Genomic DNA, 26223 nt, shown 5'->3' on the forward strand with positions numbered 1-26223 from the left:
TGATGATTAGAAATAGTAGAAAATAACATTTATTAGGAGGGTAGGATGTGCTAAACGCCACTGCACTCCATGTTTAGTCCTCATAACAAGCCTTTGAGATGGGTACTGCCCTTCTCCCCATTCTACACATTGGGAAACTAAGGCACACAAAATTTACATGATTGCCCACAGCTAATCAGTACATGGTGCCTGGCATGTAGTACGCATCTTTTTAAAAGTTGCTGTTAGGACATCATTTAATCCTCCAAACCATTGTTTTTCCAGGTTAGAAAACAGGGTCTCCGTGGGGTTAGGCAACTCCCGCGGCCGACTCTGAATTCTGCCCTCTTCCCTCCCCCCGCCACCCGCCGGGAGTCGTGGAGTCAGCAGCGCATCCAGTGCCTTCCTGCCCCCACCCCAGGTAGGGTGGCCCTTCCCCTGACGTTATCCCCTGCAGCCTTCCCCAGCTGGTGCTCCCGGCTCGAGGGAGTTAATTGCTGCTTGATTCACGTCTGGCCCACGCACCAGTTTTAAGGGACTGGCACATCAGCTCAAATCTTAAACACTGGAGATGCCACATAAAACATGCAGGTCTCTGCCTTCTCGGTCAGCTGAGACACTGGCTGGCCCTCCTGGATGGCAAGCCACCTGGACCTGAAGGGCAGGGTCCTCCGTCTGCCGGTGAGAGCAGAGCCGAATGAACCCCCAGTGTCCTGCACACTTGATTTCCTGCCAGGAGGCACTGAATGAAGGCCACCAATAACCTCCTGAGCTATCCAAGTCATAGCCATGGCCCCCGAGGTGACAGGGAGCCAGTCATCTCAGCTGTGGGTCTCCGTCTCCAGCTTGACCTTATGAACACCTCTCTCATGGGATGGTTTCCTGCTCCCGTCTCCATGGATGACTGGACAGCATGTTGGCTGCAGAGCCTGGGCCAGAGCAGCCTATGAGAAAGCCGGCGGAAAATTGATTTTTTCAAAACCCCGGGTGGGTGTGCTGTCATGTACCTGCCCCTTTGAAGGAAACTGCCCGTACACACCTGAGCCCACTGGTGGGCCCCACTGGCAGGAGGAGACACGGGCAGGGTTGCCTGAGACAGTGAGAATGGAGAACCCAGGGGCACTACACCCCTTTCCCTGGAGTCTGACTTAGTGAGAGTCGCGCACACACGCACCCACACACATGCACCCACAGAAATGGATGTGGCAATCACTCTGGCTACACCCAAAGTGGCTTGCTAAGCCCACAGTTCCTTTTTTCTTTTTCCACCAAGGAAGAGACATAATGTAAGCTATTCCCCTGTGAGAAAGTGGAGAAGGAAAAACAGCTTATTCCAGACCAGTACTTGGAAGTTCCAGCGTGGGGCAATTTAAGAGGGAAGGGGCCTCTCTTACAAAGCTGGAGAGAAAGTAAATTGGCACAGCCCTCCCTCAGGGAAAGTTGGCAATAACTAGCAAGATTTTAAGTGCATATAACCTTTGCCCGGGCGCCCCCACTTCCGGGAATCTGGTTTCCAGTAGTTCTCCTGGAAGAGCACGCAGATATGCAGAGCAGGAACCTCCCAGCAGCGTTGTCCCTGATGTGAGCAACTGAGAGCAGCCCGTGTGTCTGCCTCTAAGTAAACACCGAGGTGTTTATGCTGTGGGAAACCAGGGGGCTGCTAGGAAGAGCAAGGCAGATCTAAGGGATGCACGTGGACGTGAAAAAAAGTAAGCTGTAGGATAAGATTTAACTTATGAACAACTTATATGTAACTAATGTAACCAGTGTGAAATTGGCAAGCAATGCCAATTATGCACTGGACACAAAGTGCAAGAGCGAATGATGTAAATAGTATTAGCAGTTCTGCGCACCATTCCGCTTGTTGATCCTGGGCCCCAAGGAGAGACTCAAGCATCATCAGTCTGGTGCTTCTCTCACGTGTCTCCCAGCTCTGTGAGCTTCTCTGGGCTCTGAGTGTAGTTTCAGCATTAAATAAAATAGGTACTCCTGGGCTAGCCCCATGGCATAGTGGTTAAGTTTGCACACTCCACTTTGGCAGCCCAGGGTTCACAGGTTTGGATCCCAGGCACGGACCTACACACTGCTCATCAAGCCACACTGTGGCAGTGTCCCACATAAGAAATGGAGGAGGATTGGCACAGATATTAGCTCAGAGCCAATCTTCCTCACCAAAAAAAAAAAAAAAAAAAAAGGTACTCCCAAGGGGCTAGCCTGGTGGCATAGTGGTTAATTTTGGTGCTCCACTTTGGCAGCCCAGGGTTCATGGTTCAGAGCCCGGGTGCAGACCTACACACCACTCATCAAGCCAGGCTGTGGCAGCATCTCACATACAAAATAGAGGGAGATTGGCATGGATGTTAGCTCAGGGACAATCTTCTTCCCCCCCAAAAAATAGGTACTCCTTACACCACACAGCCCGTGAATGCAAGCCAGCTACTTACTGTGGTGCTCAAGGAAAGAAACAGCAGCCTGTTACAGCTGTGCTGAGAGATACAATGTCAGTCTCCACAGAGAACCTTCCAAAGGGTAATTCTTCCCCCCTTTTCTTCCTCTTCCTGAACAGTTGTCATAAAGCCGTTAGGTGGCACAGAGCAAGGCAGGGGGCGAAAGAGGAGCAGGTGGCTCAAAGCAGAGTATCGAAGCCCACACAGAATGAGGAGGGTGTCCACAAAGTGACTGTGTGTGTGTATTGGGACTTGGTGTGGAGTGTCAGAGTCCCAGCTTTTGAGGAAAGTGACCATGCAGGGGAACAGGCCAGCACAAGAGACAGAGCCTGAAGGGGGTGAAGAGGATGTCTGACCTAGGGAGAAGCCTGGAGCAGATGGTAGAGCTGCCCAAAGTGAGGGGGGTACCTATGGAGTGGGGGTCTTGGAGGCGTCAGGACCCAAGCAAGGGAAAAGGATGCCCACACGTGGCAGGGAAGTAGAAACCAGAGATTAGTTACAAGAGGATGGATCAAATAAGAAAATAGAGTAAGTATAAAGGGAGCCAGGGTTTCCTCTTTCAGAGGAGGGAGTCACAAATATGGGAAGAAACGAGAATGAACCTTATGGTTTGTCATTGGAATTGAAGGTATAAGTCTGAACACATGGTTAAAGATGTGGAAATATAGGGGTGTGTGTGTGTGTGTGTGTGTGTGTGTGTACACACATGTATATTCCCCAGCTCCACTGAGAGGGCCTGGGAGCAGCAACAGCCCGGTGGCAATGAGGATACTCAGCATCCAGATGTTGGTTTCTAAGTGCCATTCTACAATAAAAGGACCCAGGGTTCAGTGGAGAAATGCTGATTCCTAGGCTGGGGCAGGGAAATTATCTGATGAGTTGTAACGTCTTATGCCAGAAAGCAAGGAGATGCTCAGAGAATAATGAAGACATGTCAAAAGGACACAAAACCCACCTGAAGAGGTTCCCATTGGCCAAATATAAGAAATTTGGGCATCAAAATAATGACAGTAATGGATTATGAGCCATTGAATAAAATTGAAAATTATGAGGCCATGCTGATATAAATCAATGAATAAAGTGAAGGTTTGATGAGGAACAGGATAATTACATAGTTTCAGAGTACTTCCCTACAAAATATTTATTAATTACAAAGAAAAATTAGTAACTTTACAGTGAAGAAGACTGGCAGACACACCTTCAAGTGATCCAAGTAAACATTACGAGTAATGGGACAGACTGAAATCATGTGTCACCTGGTAGGAAGCCATGAGAACACAGAGTTGCTTCTATAATGTCCCTGCCAAAGCTGCACAGCCTGAATCCAGCCACAAGGAAACACCAGACAAACCCAAATGAGGGACAGTCTACACAGTAACTGGCCTCTCATCTTCAAAAGTGTCAAGGACATGAAGTCAAGGATGGGTAGGAACTTTTCCAGACAGAGGAGACTAAAGAGACATGACAGCCAAATGCAACATGTGAACTGGATACTCCTAAGGACATGACTGAGACAAGTGGCAAAACGTGAAGGTGGCCTGTATTAGTTTTCGATTGCTGTGTAACAAATTACCACAAACTTACTGGTTTGAAACAACACGCATTTATTAGCTCCCAGTTCTACATTAGAAGTTGAGGCTCAGCTGGGTCCTATGCTCAGGGTATCACAAGGCCAGTATCAAGGTGTTGGCCAGGTCAGGTTCTTGCCCAAAGACTTTGGAAAGCATCTGCTTCCAAGCTCATTCAATTGTTGGCGAAATCCAGTTCTTGGTGGCTGTAGGTCTGAGATCTTGTTTCCTTGCTGGCTGTCAGCCAGGGGCCAAAATTCCTTCTCACCTACCCGCACCCCACCCTCCCATCTTCCAGGCAGCAACAGCACTTTGATCCCTTCTCATGCTTCAAATCTCTCTGATGCCTTCTTCCCCCAGCCAGAGAAAACAAGCTCTGCTTTTCAAGGGACCCGTGTGATCAGATTAGACCCACCCAAATACTTTCCCATCTTCAAGGAGGTTCCTATCTTGAAGCACATAACACAACACAGTCATGGGAGTGACTCTCATCATAGTAGGTCCAGGGATCAGGGCCGGGCATTTGGGGAGAGGGAGCCTTTTAGAAATGCTGCTTATCACATGGCCTGAAGATGAGATAGAAGTAACTATCAGTGCTGACACCCTGATTTTGATGGTTCTGTTGTGGTTGTGGAGCAGAATGTACTTGTTTGCAAGAAGTCCACACTAAAATATTGGATGATGGGGCATCGGATCAGCAATTTACTCTCGTGTGATTTGGTACTAGTAAATACTTCTTTGTCCCCTTCTTCTTGAAACATTTCTATATATGCATGTGCAGACAGATAAAAAAAAGATAGCTATGGGTACATGTGTTTGTATATACAAAGAAAAATGTCTGGAAAAATCTAGATAGATACAAAAGTTGACTGTGATTACCTCTGGGAGGTGGAATTGTTTGATGGGGAAAGAGGTACACTTTTATTTATGGGCTGTATTGTTTAAATTTATTTGTGAGTAGGTATTTTCATAAGATTAAAAAAATAGGAAAAAGATCTTTGAAAAAGACAGCGGGAGCCTGACTTTGGTTTCTTGGCAGAGTGAGGGAGCAGGCAGAGAGTGCACAGGCTGCAGATTAAATAATGAGGCAATAGGACATGTTATCTCAGTTGCAGCTATGTGCTTCTTCACAGAGCTACAAGAAATCAAATTTCCAAGAACATCTGTACTGAGATTTTGGTGATGGGAACAAAGGTAAAGTTCTGTTGGCCATGAAGGCGTGCCAGACGACTGCACTGCCCAGCTTTCCAGCTTCTCGGCACCATGTGCTCTTCGGTGTTGAAAAGATTAGTGTTTCTCTATTTCTTTAGTTAATGACTACACCTCCTTAGCTTCTTGTCTAGTGTCTCAAGCACCTGAAGAACTGTCTGCCCGATGGCACCCAAGTCACAGATATTAAAGACAGGGGACTGCAAGCACAATTCCTGTGATGGGTTGAATGGTGTCTCCCCAAAATTATGTGAAATCCCAACCCCCAGTACCTCAAAATGTGACTTTATCTGGAGAGAGGGTCTTTACGGAGGTAATCAAGTTAAAGTGAGGTCACTGGGATGGGCCCCAATCCAATATGACTAGTGGCCTTCTAAGGAGCGATCAGAAGCCAGACACACACAGACACAGGGAGAAGACAGCCATCCACAAGCCCTATTCCTACAGCTTTTGTCTACATTTGAAATATTTTCAAAACAAAGTTAAAAACTTAAATAAAAATAAAGCTAGAAAGAAAGAGAGTTAAGCTCCTGGGAAGCCCACTGCAGACCCCAGGCAGCAGAGACCTGGAAAGACCTGCAGCGTCTGGCTGGAGTCCAGGGCTCTCTAGAAAAGGCTGGGATTTAAATCCAAGTGTTAAATAGCTTTATTTTTTCCATGATTTTTCCCCCAAATATTTAATGTCCTTGCAATATTAAAGGATTCTGGGAGTTGAGTCTAGAAAAAATCACAAATGCAGTTCCTGGTCTGACAGGTGAGTGCAGAAAGCTTTGTGCTGATTCTGGTGACCCTCATGATTGCTTCCACAGTCTGCCTGAAGGAAGAGCTCTTGTGGTTTGGGGGAATATGGTTCTCCTTTCTCAATCCAGCCACAAAGGCTCACCTGATGCAGTGGAAAGATTCCAGATCAGGCTTCAACGTCCTCACCTCCAATGATCGGCTCCAATGGCATCCGTGATTCTGGTAAAACCCTGCTCCCTGGAAGAGAAAACAAAGCAGTTCAGCAAATAGTGAAGGCCAGGCCCTGCTCTTACTGAAAGCCCACATCCACCTAGTCTACCTGCCCCATCGACGTACCTGCCCCCTCTCTCCCAAACACGTGCGCTCTACAGTGTCTTCACCCAGGAACCCAGAGATATTTCCACCCAGGTCTTCAGATTAGCAAGGGAGTTGATTTTAAGTACTGTCAGCTCTGTCATCAAGCCAATGTTTCTGAATTAATTAGAATGCCGCCAGAACTCCTCAGGCCTGTGAACACCATTGCCGTAGAAGTTAATCTGGAAACCCTTGGCACTGTTTGTCCTTCATCAAAGGAGCAAGAGTAATTTTCCCCTGCATTTGGGGTGTACCCCTCAAATCCTTTTTGAATGAAGAGTAAATACAGACAGATGAATGGCATCCCCTTGATTCGAGTCATTCTGGATCAATACCACGTTAACTTCTGGTTCAAGCCACGTGCGGTCCCACTCACTTCAAAAGGGCCTCCAGCTCCCGCTTGACTCTGCCCACCACGGGCGGCCCCTGGAAGGTGAGGGCCGTGTACAGCTGCACCAGGGAGGCCCCTGCCCGGATCTTCTCCAGCGCGTCCTGCCCACTGCTCACACCACCAACCCCAATTATGGGGACTCTGCCTGCAGAGAAGCACATGGCGACCCCATGAAGAAGCCTTCAGCCCTCCGGCCCCCCTGCCGAATACAGTTCAGGGAACACCGATTCTGATCACAACCCCAGAGCCCAGCCCACACACAAATGTGAAGACACAGACACCGAATCCTTGCCTTGGGTGAGTGCGTACATCTCCCGGATGGTTTGCGTTGATAAATCCCGGAGGGGCTTCCCACTCAGCCCTCCCGTTTCAGAGCGCAGGGCACCCTGGAGGCTGGCAGGGCGACTCACTGTGGTGTTCGTGACAATCAATCCATCAACACCCAACTGCCACATGAGACAGAGAAAGAACCTGCTAGTCATGGCACTGATGGACTTGGAGGAGCTTCCCCAGGGGCCTCGGACAGCAGCCAGGCCAGGAGCCCACGCCTGTAGCCCCCAGAAGCAAGAGCTGTACTAGACCTCACTATGCTTCTTGAACAAGTATCAGAATGCGCCCCAACATAACAACAGCAGCCACCATATACCAACCACCCATAAGGTTCCACTAGGACAGGGTTAAATCCGTAGAACAACCCACTTTAGCCTGTCGTGTCCCAGGCTTCCACATAGTAAGTGGTGGAACCAGGATTTGAACCCAGGACTGCCAGGCTCAGCCTGTGTTTCCAGTGCTCTCCTACAACTCTGAGACCTGGTGTTAGACTGGAGAGAGAGAGCCAGAATACTCCAGTCTGACCAAGACTGGCCAAGGATGCAAGCACAAGCCTTACAGCCCTTGCTGGATGAAGAGAGGAAAGAGAGGAGGGAAGAGGCATGAGAAAAAGACTCACTCAAAGATTTATTCAAACATTCGCTTTTTATTATGAAGAATTGCATCATGATAGTCACCAGACCAGCCCTCAATACCACAGAAAGGAAACCACAGGTCTGCCGCTCCGGGCTAGCCCAGCTGGCCTAAAGGCCTCCACGAGCAATGAGGGCTATCCCCCAGGCCCGGGCCCCAGCTCGCACCTCTCTCACCACACTGGCGATGTCCTCCTTGTCCTGGGCTGTAAGGTCAGGCGCAATCTTCACCAGCACGGCCGGCTTGTGCGCTCCCTTCAAGGCATCCCTCTCCTGCAGCACCTGGAGCAACATGTGGCCAGAGATGGGGACCCCAAGACCACAGCCCAATGGTGCAACCATGACCTGCGGCCACAGACCAGGGTGTTTTTACACCAGCGATCAAACTAAAGCATGAGCAATTTCTCCTTTTCAGGAAACACAGCTCTCAGTTCTGCAATGACCCCTTCAAGACAGATCTGATTCCATTCTCTTGAACTAAGGGATCCCCAAGATTAAATCCCTAATGTCACTGGCATCAGCTAATATATTAAGGTTTATTTAGACTTTTATTCCTAAGAGATAACAAGGAAATACTGTCACGAGTATTGTTTGATGAAAAGTCATTCAATTCGCTCATTCATTCAATGTGCTAGCTGCTAAGGACAGAGACATGGTCCCTGCTGTCACGGACATTATCGTTTAACAGCAGGGACAGATAACGGGGCAACTAATGACTATTGAGCATAAGCACTGTTATGATAGGGAGTGAGAAGTATAGCGAGGCATCCTAACTGACCCAGATGTAAGGACAGCTCCTCAATAGTGACACTGAAGCTTTGTTGCCTTGGACAATGGACAGGAGTCAGTCAGACAAGCAGGTGGAGCAGAGCCTAGAGATGTAATTGCCCACCTTGGTCAGCAGGCAGCGCAGCTCAGCCCTTCCCTGAAGGCTCCGCAGCCCAGCAGTGTTGGGACTGGACACGTTCACCACCAGGTAGTCAGCCAAGGGACCCAAGACCCGAACCCCCTCTGCGTAGTCCAAGGCAGCGTCCGCCGAGGTCTTATTCTTCCCCAGGTTTATTCCTAGTGGCAGCCCATCTGTAAATAGCACTGGTCAATATTTTGTCCCCACTCACCATTTCCTGTACAATATTTTGAAGCTGTCTATGACTAAACAGCCCATAAACATCGTTATGGGCCTTCCACCTCCAAATCTGAACCTTCTGTAGCAGGTGACAAACCCAGTGAGCTACTGCATGGTGCTGCCTGCCGACTAGAAAACGCTCACCATCTCCGTCCGTGTAGCAATGTGTGGGCAACTATTAGAGGCTTTACTGCATCGTGCCCTTTTTCATTTTTAATATTTAATGGAAAATGGAGAAGTTCAGAGTACAAATACTAGTGATAAAAAAGGTAGGGATCCACACTCCCCTGCCACCCCAGAGACAGGAATGCTCCATTGTGCCAGATGTCATGTCTCTTGCCCCCAGGTGGGTCTGAAGACATCCCCGCCCCATGTGATCTTTCTTTCCTTATTTTAAATTTCTTTCTGTTGAATCACATAACATATGTATGTATACGCACATACATATACCAACACTGCACGCAATTTACCAGCTCGTCTGTTTGGGGGGGCAGGGAGAGTCCTGAGGCCCCTGATGTCCCCACTGAAAAATAACCCTAAGAGCCTCTCCTCCCTGTGGATCCTGGGCCAGGGCAGCTGTTTCCACAGGCTGGATGTTTGATGATTAATTAAACATTTCTCTTAATAGAAAAAAAAGGTAGGGCTCATAAATGTAAAACAACTGAGAAGAGACAGAAAGGAACAGGCCTGTCGGAAGGGACAACTGTTTACTCAGAGGCTGCTTGCTGGACTTGAGTCAGGTGACTGGTGTGCAGTTGCTAAGAAAAAGCAAAATTAAAGTATATGTATCAAATACTGGAAAATACTTTCAATTATCATGTCTACAATGTAGAGGTATAATTATTTTATAATTTATCATTTCAGTTCTCTGAGAAGGGACTCCCCCATGTAAATTGGGTGACCACACACCCCAGGGCTCCCAGGACAGTCCTGAATGCTCCTGCAGCCGGGGCTGCATGATTAATGCCCGCCCTTCATTCTCAAAAGTGTCTCAATCTATACAGTAAGTAATACTTCACCTCAACTGAAAAATCCCTCAGGTTATCACTTGACTTGCATTTGGGACTTTCAGAAAAATACATTTCAGAAACAGGCTCTGTGTGAAAGCAAGGAGCTGTCTGTACTTGACTTCTCCTAAAATACCATCCTGCCTGCAAAGGTCAACAGTACATCAGTGGTAAAGGCTGCTTTTCCACCTGATGGTTGGGAAAAGATCTGGAACACCAATTTAGCTCACAAAACATGTGCCAGGTCAGGGAGGATCAAAGAATAGCATCTAGTCCTGCTAACCACCTTCTCATACCCTAAATGTAGTCACCCTTTTTTCATCAGCCTGAAATGAGATTTGTATAGCTAGTTTCATGCATGGGGGAAGGGGTTAGAACCCAATTAGACAAAAGTGATTCAGCAAGATCACCAAGCTTCCCAAGTCTAGCATCCATCGAGCCAAGCCATTCGTAAGTTCTACTTCTTTTTCACACAGGTAAACTGGCTTGAGAGACACATGCTTTCATGTAGCTGGTGGAGCTCTCACGAACAGTCATCTGCCCCAAATGATAAGATTTTGGAGTTAGACAGAAATTGCTGAATTACTCTGTCCCTAAAGCGCCCACAGCTCTCGTCGATTCACGTTCCTTGGCCTGGTGCTAGCAGTAAGCTGTCATCAAGGTTCTGGCTGCTGGTGCACACCACGTGCAGAGCTCGGCTACAGGACTGCTTCACCCCAATGACTGTTAGCGACAGAGCAGGGGTGAGGGGATGGGCAAGGGAGAAGAGGGGAGAGAGCTGGTATGAAGAGCACTGGGGACAATTAAAGGAAGAAAAGCAGGGCAAGAAGGCACGAGAGTCTACGGACAGCTAATCTTCGACAAAGGAGCTAAGGGCATACAATGGAGAAAAGAAAGTCTTTTCAACAAATGGTTCTGGGAAAACTGGACAGCCACATGTAAAAGAATGAAAATTGACCATTCTTTTTCACCGTTCACCAAAATAAACTCAAAATGGATCAAAGACCTAAAGCTGAGACCTGAAACCATAAGGCTTCTAGAAGAAAATGTAGGCAGTACACTCTTTGACATCAGTATTAAAAGGATCTTTTCGGACACCATGTCTTCCCAGACAAGGGAAACAATGGAAAGAATAAACAAATGGGACTTCATCAGGCTAAAGAGCTTCTTCAAGGCAAAAGAAAACAGGATTGAAACAAAAAAAAAACCACTAACTGGGAAAAAATATTTGCAAGTAATACATCTGACAAAGGCTTAATCTCCATAATATATAAAGAACTCACACAACTCAACAACCAAAAAACAACCCGATCAAAAAATGGGCAGGAGACATAAACAGACATTTCTCCAAAGAAGATATACAGATGGCCAATAGGCACATGAAAAGATGTTCATCATCGCTGATCATCAGGGAAATGCAAATCAAAACTATGCTAAGATATCACCTTACACCCAATAGAATGACAAAAATAACTAAAACAAATAGTAACAAATGTTGGAGAGGTTGTGGAGAAAAAGGAACCCTCATACACTGCTGGTGGGAATGCAAACTGGTGCAGCCACTATGGAAAACAGTATGGAGATTCCTCAAAAAATTAAAAATAGAACTACCATATGATCCAGCTATTCCACTACTGGGTATCTATCCAGAGAGCTTGAAGTCAGAATTCCAAAAGTCCTATGCACCCCAATGTTTATTGCAGCATTATTTACAATAGCCAAGACATGGAAGCAATCTAAGTGCCCATCAACAGATGATTGGATAAAGAAGATGTGGTATATATATACAATGGAATACTACTCAGCCTTAAAAAAGAACAAAATTGTCCCATTTGCAACAACATGGATGGACCTTGAGGGAATTATGTTAAGTGAAATAAGTCCGATAGGGAACGACAATCTCTGTATGACTCCACTCATATGAGGAATTTAAACCTGTGGACTAAGAGAACAGATTAGTGGCTACCAGGGGAAAGCGGGGGGTGGGCACAAAGGGTGAAGTGGTGCACCTACAACACGACTGACAGACAATAATATACAACTGAAATTTCACAAGATTGTAACCTATCATTAACTCAATAAAAAATTTTTTAAAAAAAGAAGGCAGGAGAGTATCCCAAACCATGACAGTCACGTTCTGACCTTCCAAGTTCCCCCGTTGGGAGGGTCTGTAGTACAGTAGGGTCTGGTTCTACCAAAGCCCAGGATTTCTAAACAAGGTCACCTCCTACTCCCAAATCAGACTGCTGACTGTCTCCGCCCTTTCAATGTCGCTTCCCGAAATGAATCTGATATCCAGGGGTTTTTCTCATCTAGCCACCAGGACAACTAATGAAACTAAAACTTCCTGGAAGGAGTTCCAGAGGGACCCAAAGAAGCAAATGGCCTCAGCCTCACACAATCCCAGAGGGCACCTGGGAAGGTACGGTGAGGACACAGCACCGTGACTATTACGTGCATCCTGAGGGACAGCAAAGCAGGGAGCCCCAGAGAATAAACATCAGCATCTCTGAAGGCGGCCTTCAAAAATGTGTGGTGTTTCCAAACAAGTTGTGAAGGATATTTTCCCAAATGCCAGGAGTAGGTATCTCTTCGGGGGAGGAATATGAGCCTCTTAATTTTCTTCTTTATGCTTCTCTGTATTTACTAACAGTTCTGTAATTAACATGCATTATTTATATAATAGACAAAAGGACAACAGAGCGGGACGTAGGGAGATGGCGCTCAAACCAGGCTCACACCTTAACTACCTACGTGATCACAGAGGAGCCACTCTGCTCACTTCCGAGCTGCCCTAGTTGTGATATAACAAAAGTTACGTAACGAGGCAGAAACTAAGTGTGTCTTTGCTAAATTGTGAAATTCAGTTAAAACCTGGGAGGCTGTGGAGGAGCCAGGAAGCTTACTCTAGGAGATGAGCCCTGAGTTCCAGAGTGTTTTTTCCTATTGCTCAGTCATGTTCATTTCACTAGGAATGTCCCTGACGTTTCTCCCACGTTTCCTTCCAACAAATGAGAAGGGCCGTCTCACGCACTCCCACTTTACCTTCTGTGAGCCTGGCCTGCTTCTGCTGTCTGGCCCGTAACCTGTGTTCCACCACTGAGAGTCCGTGACTGTTAAATCCGTATCTGCAGCACACAAACGGATGAGGAGGGAACAAGGTTAGAGCCCTCAGCCGGAGGCAAAGACCCTGGAGAGATGGCTCCATGGCCATTTCCACCGTATACTTAGGTCTTTTAAAAACAGAAAAGAAAAAAATCAGAGTCAGTTCTTAGACTTCCAAGGTCTAAACAGCTCTGGAACTCCTAGAGAGCTTACCAGAACACCATCAAACACTAACAGAAAGATTAAAATCTGCAAACAAGCCGCTCAGCCAGCTGGCACTGGAAATAGTGCAGACTCGGCTGCGTAGCTGCCCCAGACGTGGGGGGCCAGCCCGACTCCTCCCACCCGGTGGAGCCCTCACCACTCTGACAACCCCTCCCCATCCCACCTGTGCTCCACGAACACCTCCTGGAACCCATCCTGCTACTCCATTGCCCCATCCTTCTGCCTCTTAAAACTGTCCCCTCTTCCTGACCAGATCAAATGCTCCCTCTCCTCTCTGCATAAAGCTCCCAGCAACAAATGATCCCTCACCCTGTGCCATCCAGGGGGTGCTTTCTCCTGGCTCGGGATGTATATGCATGCTTAAGTTCCCCTACTGGGTTATAATCTTCTTGAGGACAAGGAGCATGTCTTACTTCTCCATCACCCTGTGCCACTGGACTCTCCACAAAGGCAAGGACCTCATCTTTGCTCGTCTCCGTCTCCCCAGACCCACTCTGCGTTGTTGACCTCCCTTCCTCTTTGCCAGTGGAACCCAGCTCCCCTGAGATGGGTGAAAATGCCAATGACTCCTTCCCCAGCCTGGCTGGCAAGTGAAGCATGAACATGGGACCAGGTGTGGTCACTGAGACACCAGGTGATGCCCACCAGGGAACTTCCGGGACAATTCCCCCCATATCTAGGCTTCCTTTCCCCTCTCTGCTCTTGGTTGTCCACGTGCGAGGACGTAATGCTTGCAGCTGGCATAGCCGTCTTACAAACAAGGGAAGGCCCAGAGAAGCCAGACCAGAGTCCTCAATTGCCCTGCTGCTCAACCAGCGCTGGAACTGCCTACTACACCTGTTATGAGAAGAAAATAACAACAAACGCCACTTTGTTACTTGCAGCTGAAAACACCTAATGGATGCAGTGGCACATGTAATTGTTGACTTAATAAATAAACTCTTCCGTTCATTCAGCAAGCGTTTGAGCACCCACTATGTGCCACACAGAGCAAGGAGGCTGAGCACAGGCCCTCCTCTCTCAGCCACTTCTCATCTACGGGATTCTGCCGAGTACCATCATCCTGGTACCTGCAGCCAAATCGTAAACAAATGTATTGTCCCTGGACATTCTGAAGATATCCATCCCAGCCTGCACTGCAGCAGGAAGATCAATAACTTCATCTCTAATGCTGGAAAATTTCCCTGAAACAAGCACAATAAAGCAGGAAGCACAGCCAAATAAACTTCCCACCATCAGTCTCCCAGAAGGTTATTAATGGTCCCAGAGATGCCTATCAAATCCCCCCAAGGAAGCTCTCAAAATTCTGTTACCAAATGGGAGGACCTTCTTCCCTTTTGGGTTTGCTGTAGTGAAAACTGCCCAGGGATTACAAAGAGAAGGGCTTTACACAATCTAGAAGCCTCTCTCTTACTAAAAGCAGCTGCATATTTGATTATTAAATTCTCCAATTTACCAAAGCCTAGGTCTGTGCTGTCCAATATAAGAGCCGCAGCCACACGTGCTACTGAGCACTTGAACGTGAGCAGTCCACACTGAGAGGAGCTGAGGTCACACATACACTGGATTTGGAAGACTTGGTACAAGTAAAAGACAGTAACTGGCCACACAATCATTTTATGTTAATTATGTTAAAATGATGATATTTAGAACATATTATTTATAGTTAAATAATATAATTGTTACAAATAATTAACTGGAATATATTATTAAAATTAACTTCACCTATTTCCTTTTACCACTTTATTGGGGCTACTAGAATATTTTAAATTACACATGGGGCTCGCATTATGTTTCTACTGGACAGCATTGGCAAAGGCAGTGGAGCAACAATGTGGAGAAAGCACAAACTCTAAAGTCAAATAAGCCTAAATGCGTTCCAAGCTCTCCTGCTCATGATGTCATGCCTGTAGCTAAGTTACGTAGCTTTCCAAGCCTCACTTTGTATACGTGTTAAACTGAAACCATAAAACCTGCTTTTATGCCTCCACATAGTAGATGCTCAATGGTTCTGGAACATTCCAAATGACAGAAAAATGTCCACATTGTATGACAGAAAAAAACATCCTGAGTGTCCTGCTGGGAAGCAGGCATCCCTGTCACCTCAGGGCCACTCACCTACCTGTTAATGATGGCTTGGTCCTGGGGGAGGCGGAAGACTCTGGGTCTGGGGTTTCCTTCCTGAGGTTTTGGGGTAACACTGCCTACCTCCACAAAACCAAAGCCCATCTTGTAAAGTCCATCCACAGCTTCCCCATGCTTGTCAAATCCTGCAGCAATTCCTACTGGATTTCGGAATTTATGGCCCAGGACTCTCACTTCCTGGGGAGAGAGACACAAAGTCAGAGGTACACAAGGCTACACCGGTGTTTGTCCAAGCGTGGTCCCCAGCACACCTACATCATAACCACCTGGGGAGCTTGCTAAGCATCAGATTCCAGGGCTCGTCCTCAGACCAAGGAATCAGAATCTTTGGGGGAGGGTGAGACAGAATGTAGTTCTGAGGGAACCATTTTTTTCTTTTTGAGGAAGGTTAGTCCTGAGCTAACATCTGCTGCCAATCTTCCTCTTTTTGCTGAGGAAGATTTGCCCTGAGCTAACATCCATGCCCATCTTCCTCTACTTTATATGTGGGACACCTGTCACAGCATGGCTGGACAAGGCCGCTGAAGTCGAGTGTGCAAACTTAACCACTACACTACACTTGGGCTGGCCCCCAAGGGAATCTATTTTTAACAGTGCTTTCCAGGTGATTCTGATGCCTGCTGGAGTTTGAGAACCATTAGGCTTTACCATCACCAAGACTGAGGAGAAAAATAGTGTTTCCGCAATGGGTTGAGCAGGAGATGGACACTGTCTTTTCCAACTATGGTTAAGATTTGTACCTTCTTATCCAATATCCTTGCTGGGGAGAGTGACTCCCTAGGGTCAGCCCCTGGACAGCGCTCTTCTGAAACAGGGTGTCAAGCAACAAAATTCTTTCATCAGCTTAGTAAGTCAGCCTCAACTGTGTCCCTCCTCAGCCAGGCTGATAGAAGCCCCAGCAATGTCCCAGACTCCCGTGGGGTGTGAAAGGGAGGCAAGTGCTCGGCTGGGCAGAAGTGATTGCTGGGCTCCAGAACCAGGATGTGGCTGGAGACGAGCTCTTCCCTGTCAGATGTGGGGTGGATTCCAGACTGTTCTCTAAAATGAGAGTGACCAAGGCCTAATTACTGTCAGGTCTAGCCTAGCCTGACTCCTGAGTAATTCGGGATTCCTGCCCTGATGGAGCTAACAAATCTAGTAGCAACACAAATGCTTTAAAAGCCATGAAAGAAATCAAGAGCTATCATAAAGCCAGCAGTTGCCAGTGGAATCCATCACTGCTGGCGGATGTGGTGGGAAAACCTTGGCAGGACTAGCAAAGGTCTCCAAGGGTGGGCGCCATCTGGTCCTGGAAGCAGGAGGTGGAAAGGCTGAAACAACACACGGAGGTGCAGGGGTGCACGCAGCACCTCGGGGACTATAAGGCAGGACGTGTGCTAGACCAGGGCACCTTCCTCGAGGACCGTGGCTCTCAACCCTGGTGCGTGACAGATCCCCTGGGGAGCATTTAGTCCTCATGCCCAGAACTTATGGTCTGGCATGAGGCCAGAGCATCTGTATCTTCCAGAAGCACCCCCAGGTGATTCTAACACACCACCAGGACTGAGAACCACAGAATTAGGGAAATGATGGAGAGCCCAGACAAGGAAGTTAAGTTGGGGTGAGATGATCAAGAGTCCCGCTGTCAGTTAAGGAGGCTGGACTACATCCTAATTAATGAGGTGCTGAAGGTGGGGACCCACACAGCAGTGATCAGAACGACAGGTCAGAGGCCACAGTTGCTCTCACTATCGGCTGTGTTTACGTGGACAGAGCTCTGTACCTCCTCCGCCATAACCTACTTCCTTCCAAATCCACCCATCTCTGCAGCCCACTCCTTACTCACTCCTGTTACCCTGGGTTCCAGGATTTCCACACAAGCAGCTTTGCATGAGGACGGCAGAGAGAAAAGAACGCTCTTTCTGATTCTACAGTGCCTAGGCATGGTAAGTCGGGTAAAATTACACATCAGCTCAAAACTGCAAGCTGGGAAGCGAAAAGGATTCTAAAACAAAAAGAGAAACTGTCGAGAAGGGCGCCTTGATGGACAATAGTGACGTGTCCCCAGAGAGGTCTGAGTGCTTCTCGTTGGTGTTTTCTTCGTGTTCACATCATTCTAATGTCCCCCATTTGGTAAGAAGTCTCAGATGGAAACTGTCAGGGCTACACAAGGCTGTAGATTCTGGGATGACATGGATCCTTCTATCTTGTGTGCTGCAGGGACCCTGACACACAGAACAGTCAGGGGCGAGTGGTGGGCCCACGTGTTGAATCTAGGGCTGAAGGAGGCTGGGACAAGTGTTTGTATGCCTTCCTCAAAGGGCTTGGCTGGATGTGCCTCTGTCACACTAGATGTTTAATGACTCTGGCATGCTTCCCTATTTAGCAGAGCTACCTGAGACTGCAGCAAGGTAGGATAGGGGCTAAGGGGATGGATGCTGAGCCAGACTCTAGGGGTTTGAATCCTGGCTCAGCCACTTCCTAGCTGTGTGCCTTTGAGTAAGTCACCTGACTACTCTGTACCTCAGTGTCCTGATGGGGATGGGGATGACAGTTCCTTGGGGGTGCAGTGGGGCTAACCTGGGACTCTGGCTTTCAAAAGGATCAGCCCAAGCTGAGTAAATTAGGGGACTTTGACCTTGACCCTCTATCTATCGCACAAGGTGTTCCAAGAGCACCTACCAGCATGTCAGAGTCTTCAAACGAGGCACGAGGAAGGAGCCCCAGGGAGGTGAAGCGAACAGCCAGCCTGTGGGCTGACTCAGGGTCCAGCAGCCTCTGCAGAGCCGGCATCAAGTGTTCAGCGTAGAAATGCTCATCCCCCGTGGCCATCAGGTAAGAGGCGAAGAGAAGTCCTCCACCCCCCAGGATGACCACAGCATCCTGGGCCCGCTTCTGGGAAAAAGAGCACCCTCTGAGCCCTTTACACCCAGACACACACAGAGGACATAATGACATGTGACATGAAGCGATGTCCCTAGCCTTCTGCTAACACTGGTCTCCTTCTTTTCTAGTCTTGCTCACCCACGGGCCTCCCCAGTCAGAAGCTGTATCTACACTTCTGCTGACACACACTCCTCTGGCCCTGAAGGACTCCAGGCCTGAGCTTTCAAGAGGGGCAGCAGTGCCCCCTAGGGGACATGTGGTGGCCACGTCGGGGGAATGCTAATAGATATAGTGGGGAGGACTCAGTAATGTCAGACATCCTGCATTGCTTTGAGACAATCTGACACATGGACCTACTGTTTGACATTCAGTAGGTAAAAATATCTGTTCATATTATCTGAGCCTGGAGCCAAACTATATTTCACCACATAAACACAAACTATCTCCTGCACAGTTTTCATATACATTGACTTCTCCAGGAATGTGATTACCTTGAAAACTGAGGGAGGACTACACTGTCCCACACAGAACATCACCAGGACTTGTCCACCATTTCAGAAAAGCCCATCAAGAATGGGCCGATGCTTTGCTTGGGATGTTTGACAATAAAACATACCTGTGGCGCTGGGATTTCTAAGTAGAGGCTTAAACACCTATCTCACGCTCTAGGTGACTCATGCCCCAACATTCACATATTGAAATATATATTACTTTTTTACAAATTCCTTTCATTTCTCCTTTATATTCCAGTTAGGACATTATGTTGACTTTTAAAAATTATACATAGATTACATTATACATAAATGCCATTTCAGGATAATAAAGGGGGTTGCAAAATATTTGTTTTTTAAGGAACATCAGGTCTTAGTGGATCAAGCTCAAACATGGCTCATAATGCTTTTCTCTAATTGTCCCTGCCAGATACTGAGTGACTCATTCATTCATTCAATTACTCATCAAATAGTATTGAGCACTCAAAGGGGGCTGAACAGACGGAGTCCCAGCTGTCATGAAGAACACAGCTGCATGAGGAGATAGAAATCAATGATCATGCACATACACAACTGTGACAATGCTCTGAAGAAAAAATGTATAGGATAACGGAAGAACTCAACCTAATCTTGGAGGGAAAGGCTTCCTGGAGGAGGTGACTTAAAGCTGATATTCAAAGGATAAATAGGAGTTAACTAAGAGGAAGTGGAGGGAGGAAGAAGTGTAAAGGCTCTCTCAGTGGCAGAGGAGAATGAGTTGCACCGACGAAACAGAAGGAGAAAGGTTCATTTGGAACCAGTGGTGAGGAAAAGTATGGCTTAAAAAAAAAGCTGAGGAGACGGGCAGCGGTATCGGCCAGAAAAAAGATTTGCGTTTTGTTCCCGAAACAAGGAAGTGACCTGATCAGATTTGCCTAGAAGGATCACTCGTAGCTGGCGATGCAGATCAGGTACTCATTGTCTCGCTTCTAGTCTCCTCCAGGAGATTGTAGCAACGCCCCTTATGTCAATCAACAATTATCTGAGCACCGTTACTTAGACGCCCACCCTAAAATTTCATCTAGAAGGGTTGGGACCATGTCTTACTGTAATTTCATCCCACGTTGGATAATGCACACAATGCCAGGCCGCCATGTGTTCACTAGGCGCCCCTGTGCAAGGTTCAATAAGTTTGGCCCACGTGCGCCGACACAGATCAGCATCTACCAGGTTTACACGTGCCGTTTACACACAGTGACCAAGTACACGTGTAAGTGCACACGCCATGAGCATTTGCAGGTGCCCCCAAGGACATACAAACGTGCCAAAGTGGCGCACGCTCTGGGAGCCTCCTCCCGCCCACTCCTCCTCCAAGACAGCCCTCCCTATCCCCTCGCCCCGCTCCCGTCCGGGCTCTTCCTCGCCACCTCAGAGCCCCACTTCTGGACTCACTTTCAGCTGTCTCCAGGCCATGCTCCTTCCGCCACTGGGCCCGCCTCTGTCTCGTTTCCATTGGAGGAAATGGCGGTAAACCCTCCCCCCTCTAATCCACGCCCCTGGAGCTGCCAATTCACCAATCGCCGGGCAGGAGGGCGGGGCAGGCCTCTGGGCGGTGGGGAACCCTGGCTCCGCCCCGGGGGGGGAGGGGCTAGTGAGACGCTCACGCGCAGACGCAATGGCGCCGGCCCCGCCTCTTCCACCTGCCTCTGCGCGTCCGCGGTGCACTTCGCAGAGGTGTGGGGGCGCTCACGATGGGGTGCTGTGTCGGTTGCGTTTGCGGTCCTGCAGCCTGAACAAAAGACGAATTACATATTGATTCTTCAATTCTAAGCAACACTCTCACCAATTTTTTTGATCATTTAAGTTAAGCGTTTTATTGATATGCTTGTGCTCTAGATAAAGCAGGTATTAAGAGGGGATATCAGGTTCAGTAAAAGGGTTGAAAAGAATTACAGCACTGTGTAAGTATACCCGAGTTGACTTTCAGAGAAGATTCCGTCACGTCAGGTTTCACTTTAAAATTCCTGAAACGTGTGTACGTATGCTTATGAGCATGTTAGGAAATTAAGACTTTGTAATTGAAAGTATCCTGCACCCAAACGATTCCCTTGGTGGACTCCTTTGCTGAGAAACCTTCTAAATTGCAAACTTTTTTCCCTGGGATTTGAAACATTTCCGTTTTCTAGTTTCAGTTCCCGCTACTGTCCCCCCAAGTACTCCCCCACACACACACTCACAGACCCAGTGTTTAACTTCTTTCTCTTCATAAATACCTTTCACTTTCTCACTTATGTGCGTTTACTCACATTGACTCCTTTGCCAAGATGCCACTTTCGTCTGTCTAATATGGCCATCCTTACACGTTCAATTCAAGCGCTGAAAATAATTTCTTCCTCATCTGAACCTTCATAGATTTAATCTGTACTTCCCTAGTGGCACTTTATTAATTACACTTATTATGCCTTTAATAACTACAATTTTTATGTCTTTTCTTCCCTAATTAGAACTAAACTTTTTTAAAGTAGAGACCATGCCGTATTAATCTTTCTTTTGATTACTGCAGTGTTTTTCAGACAGGGGTGTATTCTTAGGGTCTACACTTCAGAGAATTTTTTATTTTGGTGTCCACTTCCATAATGATTTTTAAAAATAATGTAAGCATCATTTGGACCATTTGGATAACAACTGAACCCTGAAACTTGCCGAGTGATTGCAGAGCCCATGCTTACTTGTATTTATGGTCACATAAAAAAGAAAGAGAACTGGCTGAAATACATCAATGATGGATGTGCTACAGGTGAAGGCCAAATGACATGCTGTATTAACAAAGGTTTTTCACCGAGTTAAATTTTAAAAAGTGCTGAGAGAGTTGATTCTCTTATACAGCAGGAAGTAGCATGCATGACAAATTCAAAAGAACCTTTGCGGTTGTAGGCCAGAACCTTGTGTATCTGACAAGTGGCTATTTAGTTCAGCCAAATTTGAATTTCATTGGTTTTGTTTATATTTAATTTGTATTCAATATTTCATCAAATATTTATTCTTTGGCTTTTATGATTATATAAGAGATTTAGGATAGAGTTTATGCCTAGTTTCATGTGTGAATGTGTTTAAGAAAGAGAATACAATAATTTCAATCCATCCTAGGGGTCTGCAAGAATGGTTTTCTATTTAAAAAAAAAAATACATTTCTCAATTTTTAGGAACACTGACTTCGATATTCATCAGCCCCTACTCCCTTACAGCTTAGACTTAGCAAATAAAGATCTATTAGAAAGCTAAAGGCATATCCGGTTGTGTAGACACAGATGGTGGTGCCCCAGCTCTAAATGCCCATTGCTTTGTTGATCTTTGCTATTTGTTTTCAGCTTATAGAAACCCCACCTGGATCCTTAAAACAAAACCAAACAAAGCCTTTGTCTCCTTGACAAATTATTCGCAATTCCTAAAGGAATAATACTAATAAGTAAGACAAACCCCCCAGGAATATATTTAAAGGACCAGGCAGCTGCTGAGCCCCTACACTTTTCATGCTCACAGTTGACAGAGAAAATGTTCTTCCAAAGAAGAACGTGGCTTTGGTTATACATTAGAACAAGCATCATCCTAGGAAGTGAGCTAAAGAGCCCAGAGCAACATGGGAAAATAACCTGTTATCAGCTTAACAAGTTTCCCTGCAGCTTTGAGGAAGCAGAAAATTACTGTCGTGCTCAAAGAGGACACCTTGCCTCCACATGGAACCAGGAGGGTCAAGATCTCATCCATGGCCTTTTGGAACAAGGGAAGAAGTGGTGGATTGGACAAAATTTAATGCCACTGGGAAAAAATAAAGAAAAACACAGCCCAGGTAAGGCTCTGAGGTTTGGTGTTTATGAAGGAAACTTTCTGCCTTTGTATACAGAACATCAGTCACTTTACTTCATTCCCATCATTCCTCTGGAATATTTCCATCTTGTGCTGCAGCCCCTGCTTTGTCTGTGTAGCGAAGATGATGAGATTTTTCTCAGAGCCTATCAAAAATTAATTTACCTAATATTTCACTAAGTATTAATGCTAGATTCTGAAGTGGAAAACCTCTTATGGTCACTTTTTCCTTGGTAAATCTCTCTTCATCATTCTCGGCTCCAAGTTTCCTAACACAGAAACTAGGAGAGCAATTATTTGCCTGTTGTCTTTATTACATAGATATTTTCAAAATTATGCACCATAGTCTTGTGGTCTTAGAGAAAAATCCAGGGCATTATTATATCATCGTCATCTTCATTGAAGTCTAGGTAAATGAATAATGAGTCTTGTGATAAAGAACACACAATATGAAAAAATAATCTATAATATGTGGGGGAAATCCTAAGTTTTCATCTATTAGAAGCTAGCAACATTTGATTTTCATAGTTACTTTAAAAAAAGATTTGACTTTTGAGTAAGAGGCTCATCTGGGTCTGGTCTCCCTTCAGCAGGTGCCGCAGCCCACCAGAACCCAGAGCCCTCCAGGTGCACCTACGTGTCCAGAAACTCCCATTTGATCTCATCCAAAGTGGACGTATGCTCACGGAGGCATTATTTCATCTGCCAGGCTGGTAGGTGATGAAGTTACGTGCTACCAAAGACCCAGCTTTTAGAAACTGATTCTAAATAAGGAGAGCACATGAGAGTAGTCAAGAGTCTATGAGTGACAGACCATAGGACGGACATAGGGATTTTGATTTTCATGATATTGATCAGAGGGAGAAACTGTTCCTTTGCAGTGACTTCCTTACTCATCCCACTCTGGTAGTTGGAAAGAGTTGTGCCTTCATGTTCCCTTCATTTCTTGACTTGGGTGGAATGTGGGAGAACGTGTATTGGTAAGCTCCATTTTCCACATATACACCCCTAAACCATTCAGCCCTTGGGCTTTAGAGGGAGGAATAAGAACCAAAGGAAGAAGAGAGAATATAGTGTAGGAAAATGAGGTGAGGAAGGGTGAGGAGGTTGTTATCAATTAGAGGTTTGCTTCCTCCGAAGTAGGGGATCAGGATTAAGGGGGGGTGTGCAGTTGGGTGTTGGGGTCTTTTTTTAAATTAAGCAATGACTTTCCTGGTGGTGACTATATAAAGCATTTATTGTTAGCTCAGTGGATTCTCGGAGACTTACAATGTCTCAGACGGTCTAGCCAAAAATTTTGTTTGACTTTTTAAAAAATCACAAATGCATTCTTATTAAAATATGAAGCATCTAGGGGCTGGCCCCGTGGCCGAGTGGTTGAGTTCGCACGCTCCGCTGCAGGCAGCCCAGTGCTTCGTGAGTTCGAATCCTGGGCGCGGACATGGCACTGTTCATCAAACCACGCTGAGGCAGCGTCCCACATGCCACAACTGGAAGGACCCACAACTAAGAATATACAGCTGTGTACCGGGGGGCTTTGGGGAGAAAACGGAAAAAATAAAATCTTTAAAAAAAAAAATATGAAGCATCTATGTGTGCTTCATAAAACAGAATACCTTATGATATTTCTCTATTACAAGAAAAAAAAAAAGATTACCTTCCTCAAATACTGGGTATTGAAAGGAACCAGTATTTCAAGGTAATGACTTTCTAGCTTCAAAACTCTCAGTCTTCACCGTTTCAAGCTCTTTGTGATCTGTTGGTCCTCTCTCGCCTCGTAGCATGCTGTTGTTGATGAGGCCAAGGTTGTGAGCCTAAACTCTGCACAGCCAAGTGGTCTTGTGTTTCGTTCTCACAAACTGTGTATGTAACACTGGCCAGCCATCTTACAATTGTGAACTGTTTTTCATCATAACGAGAAGTTATTTAGCCCAACCCATATCCAGGACTGGAAAAGCAATCCATAGTACAGTTTAAATGATGATGATTACCTATCCATTTTAACTCCTCAGGACTTGAGTTTTTAGACATTCTCAACTACTCTTGGTTTTGGAGTGAAAATTCGTTTCCTGATATTATCATTCATGTACAGTCATGGGCCGCATAACAATGTTTCGGTCAATGACAGACCACGTCTACCATGGTGGTCCCTTAAGATTAGTGCTGTATAGCCTAGGTGTGTGGTAGGCTATACCATCTAGGTTTGTGCAAGTACACTCTATGATGTTCACACAACAATGAAATCACCTCACAATACATTTCTCAGAACGTATCCCAGTCATTAAGCAACACATGACTGTACTTGCAAGAGATTACTGCTATGGAATATAAAATGTTTGTGCAGCAGATAATCTAGACAAAAAGAATTCTATTCAATTAATCTAACCCAATTTTGCAAATTCTGAGCCTGTATGTCCATAATGAGAGGAAGTATGTTACTGCAGGTAGAACCTGGGCTCATAGTCAGACTTCCTGAGTTCATATCTTGATTCCATGACTTTCCAGTGGTGGCACCTGGGCAAGAAACTTACCCTCTATGCAGCCCAGTTTCCCTCAAAGGATCATTATGAGGATTAAGTAAGATGATATAGGTAAAGTATTAGAACACAGCCTGGCATATGATCGTAATTGTTACTGTTAACATTATATTATTGTGCAATTTCTATTTTTTGTCCTAAGTTTATTTTCTGTTTCTAGATAGCTTCACATTCATGTCAAAGGTGAAAATACTTTTGGAGATCCGATATTGCTAGCTACCTTTAAAACTAAAGTGCTGGCACAATGTAATTGCTTAGAAGTATTCAGAAATAACCTTTGTTGTCATAGTGTTTACAAATTTTATTATCAACTTAAGAAATATCTCTTCCAAAATAACATGTTGATGGGAAAAGTATTTGTAAATTTTTTCCTTAGGATTCAAAAGAGGCGTCTATTGCCTCATATTATCGTACAGTATTACTGAGGGTGCAGATTAACTTTATCATACTGGAATAAACTCATGATTTTCCTTCATGTATCTTTAAAAAATAAACAAAAACACTTAAAGATTAAGCTCACATATAAAAGTATTCCTTTCTAAGAGAGTTTTATTTTCAGAGCATTGGAATAAGAAGTAACAGTTTGTGTTCAAAGTGCTGTTGTAATAGTGTTGACGTTCAGCTTGTGTGTACCAAGACAGCTATACTGCTTGTGAAAGCCTGGAAATACTTCCATGCCATTGGTAAAGTAAAATGATATTATAGATGCATTACTTCAAACTAACTATCATAGGACAACACAACCACTGAGAAATGGAGTTCTGTCCTGGCAACACCTGAAAAATATCTGGAACGTTATCTGCCGTTTGGGCTGAGGTCACATCCTTTGAAACACTCTTGTGCTTTAACAGAATCGTCACTTTGTCATTATCCTTGAGTTATATACAGTTACAATTGGTCATCCATAGAAAGAAAAATAAACCTTGAGCTAATGCTCCAGCTTATAAGAAATTAACTCAAAATAGACCATGGACTTAATGTAAACTTTAAACCTGCGGAAAAGGAGGGGGGAAAACACGAGAAGATCTTTAGGACTCAGGACTAGGCAGAGTTTTTAGTCTTGACATCAAAAGCACGATCTCTGAAAGGGAAAATTGATACGTTAGACTTCATCAAAATTTTAAAAGGTTTTGCTCTGAGAAGGACCCTATTAAGAAGGTGAAAGATAAACCACAGACTGGGAGAAAATATTTGCAAACCACACATCAGACAGAGGACTTGTTTCCGG

General features: G+C 45.8%; 2 protein-coding genes across 2 annotated transcripts in view; one reads left to right on the forward strand and one right to left on the reverse strand.

The window, feature by feature from the left end:
• Positions 1-4566: 4566 nt before the first annotated feature.
• Positions 4567-20085, reverse strand: DHODH (dihydroorotate dehydrogenase (quinone)). The gene is made up of 9 exons (XM_046680286.1): positions 20047-20085; positions 17921-18133; positions 15237-15436; positions 12830-12912; positions 8544-8731; positions 7820-7933; positions 6982-7135; positions 6675-6834; positions 4567-6181 (listed from the first exon to the last, which is right to left on the reverse strand). The coding sequence occupies exons 1-9, from the start codon at positions 20065-20067 to the stop codon at positions 6127-6129; spliced, it is 1188 nt and encodes a 395-aa protein (XP_046536242.1). The 5' UTR covers positions 20068-20085; the 3' UTR covers positions 4567-6126.
• Positions 20086-21828: 1743 nt separating this feature from the next.
• Positions 21829-26223, forward strand: part of PKD1L3 (polycystin 1 like 3, transient receptor potential channel interacting) — a 78492-nt gene continuing 74097 nt past the window's right edge. Inside the window, exons 1-2 of the mRNA XM_046680285.1 lie at positions 21829-22441; positions 23049-23171. Of these exons, the coding sequence (XP_046536241.1) occupies positions 22147-22441; positions 23049-23171 (418 nt within the window). The 5' untranslated portion in view covers positions 21829-22146. The remainder of the gene's footprint in view (positions 22442-23048; positions 23172-26223) is intronic.

This window comes from Equus quagga, chromosome 13 (genome assembly GCF_021613505.1).
Source record: "Equus quagga isolate Etosha38 chromosome 13, UCLA_HA_Equagga_1.0, whole genome shotgun sequence".
In the NCBI taxonomy this organism is placed as follows: Eukaryota; Metazoa; Chordata; class Mammalia; order Perissodactyla; family Equidae; genus Equus; species Equus quagga.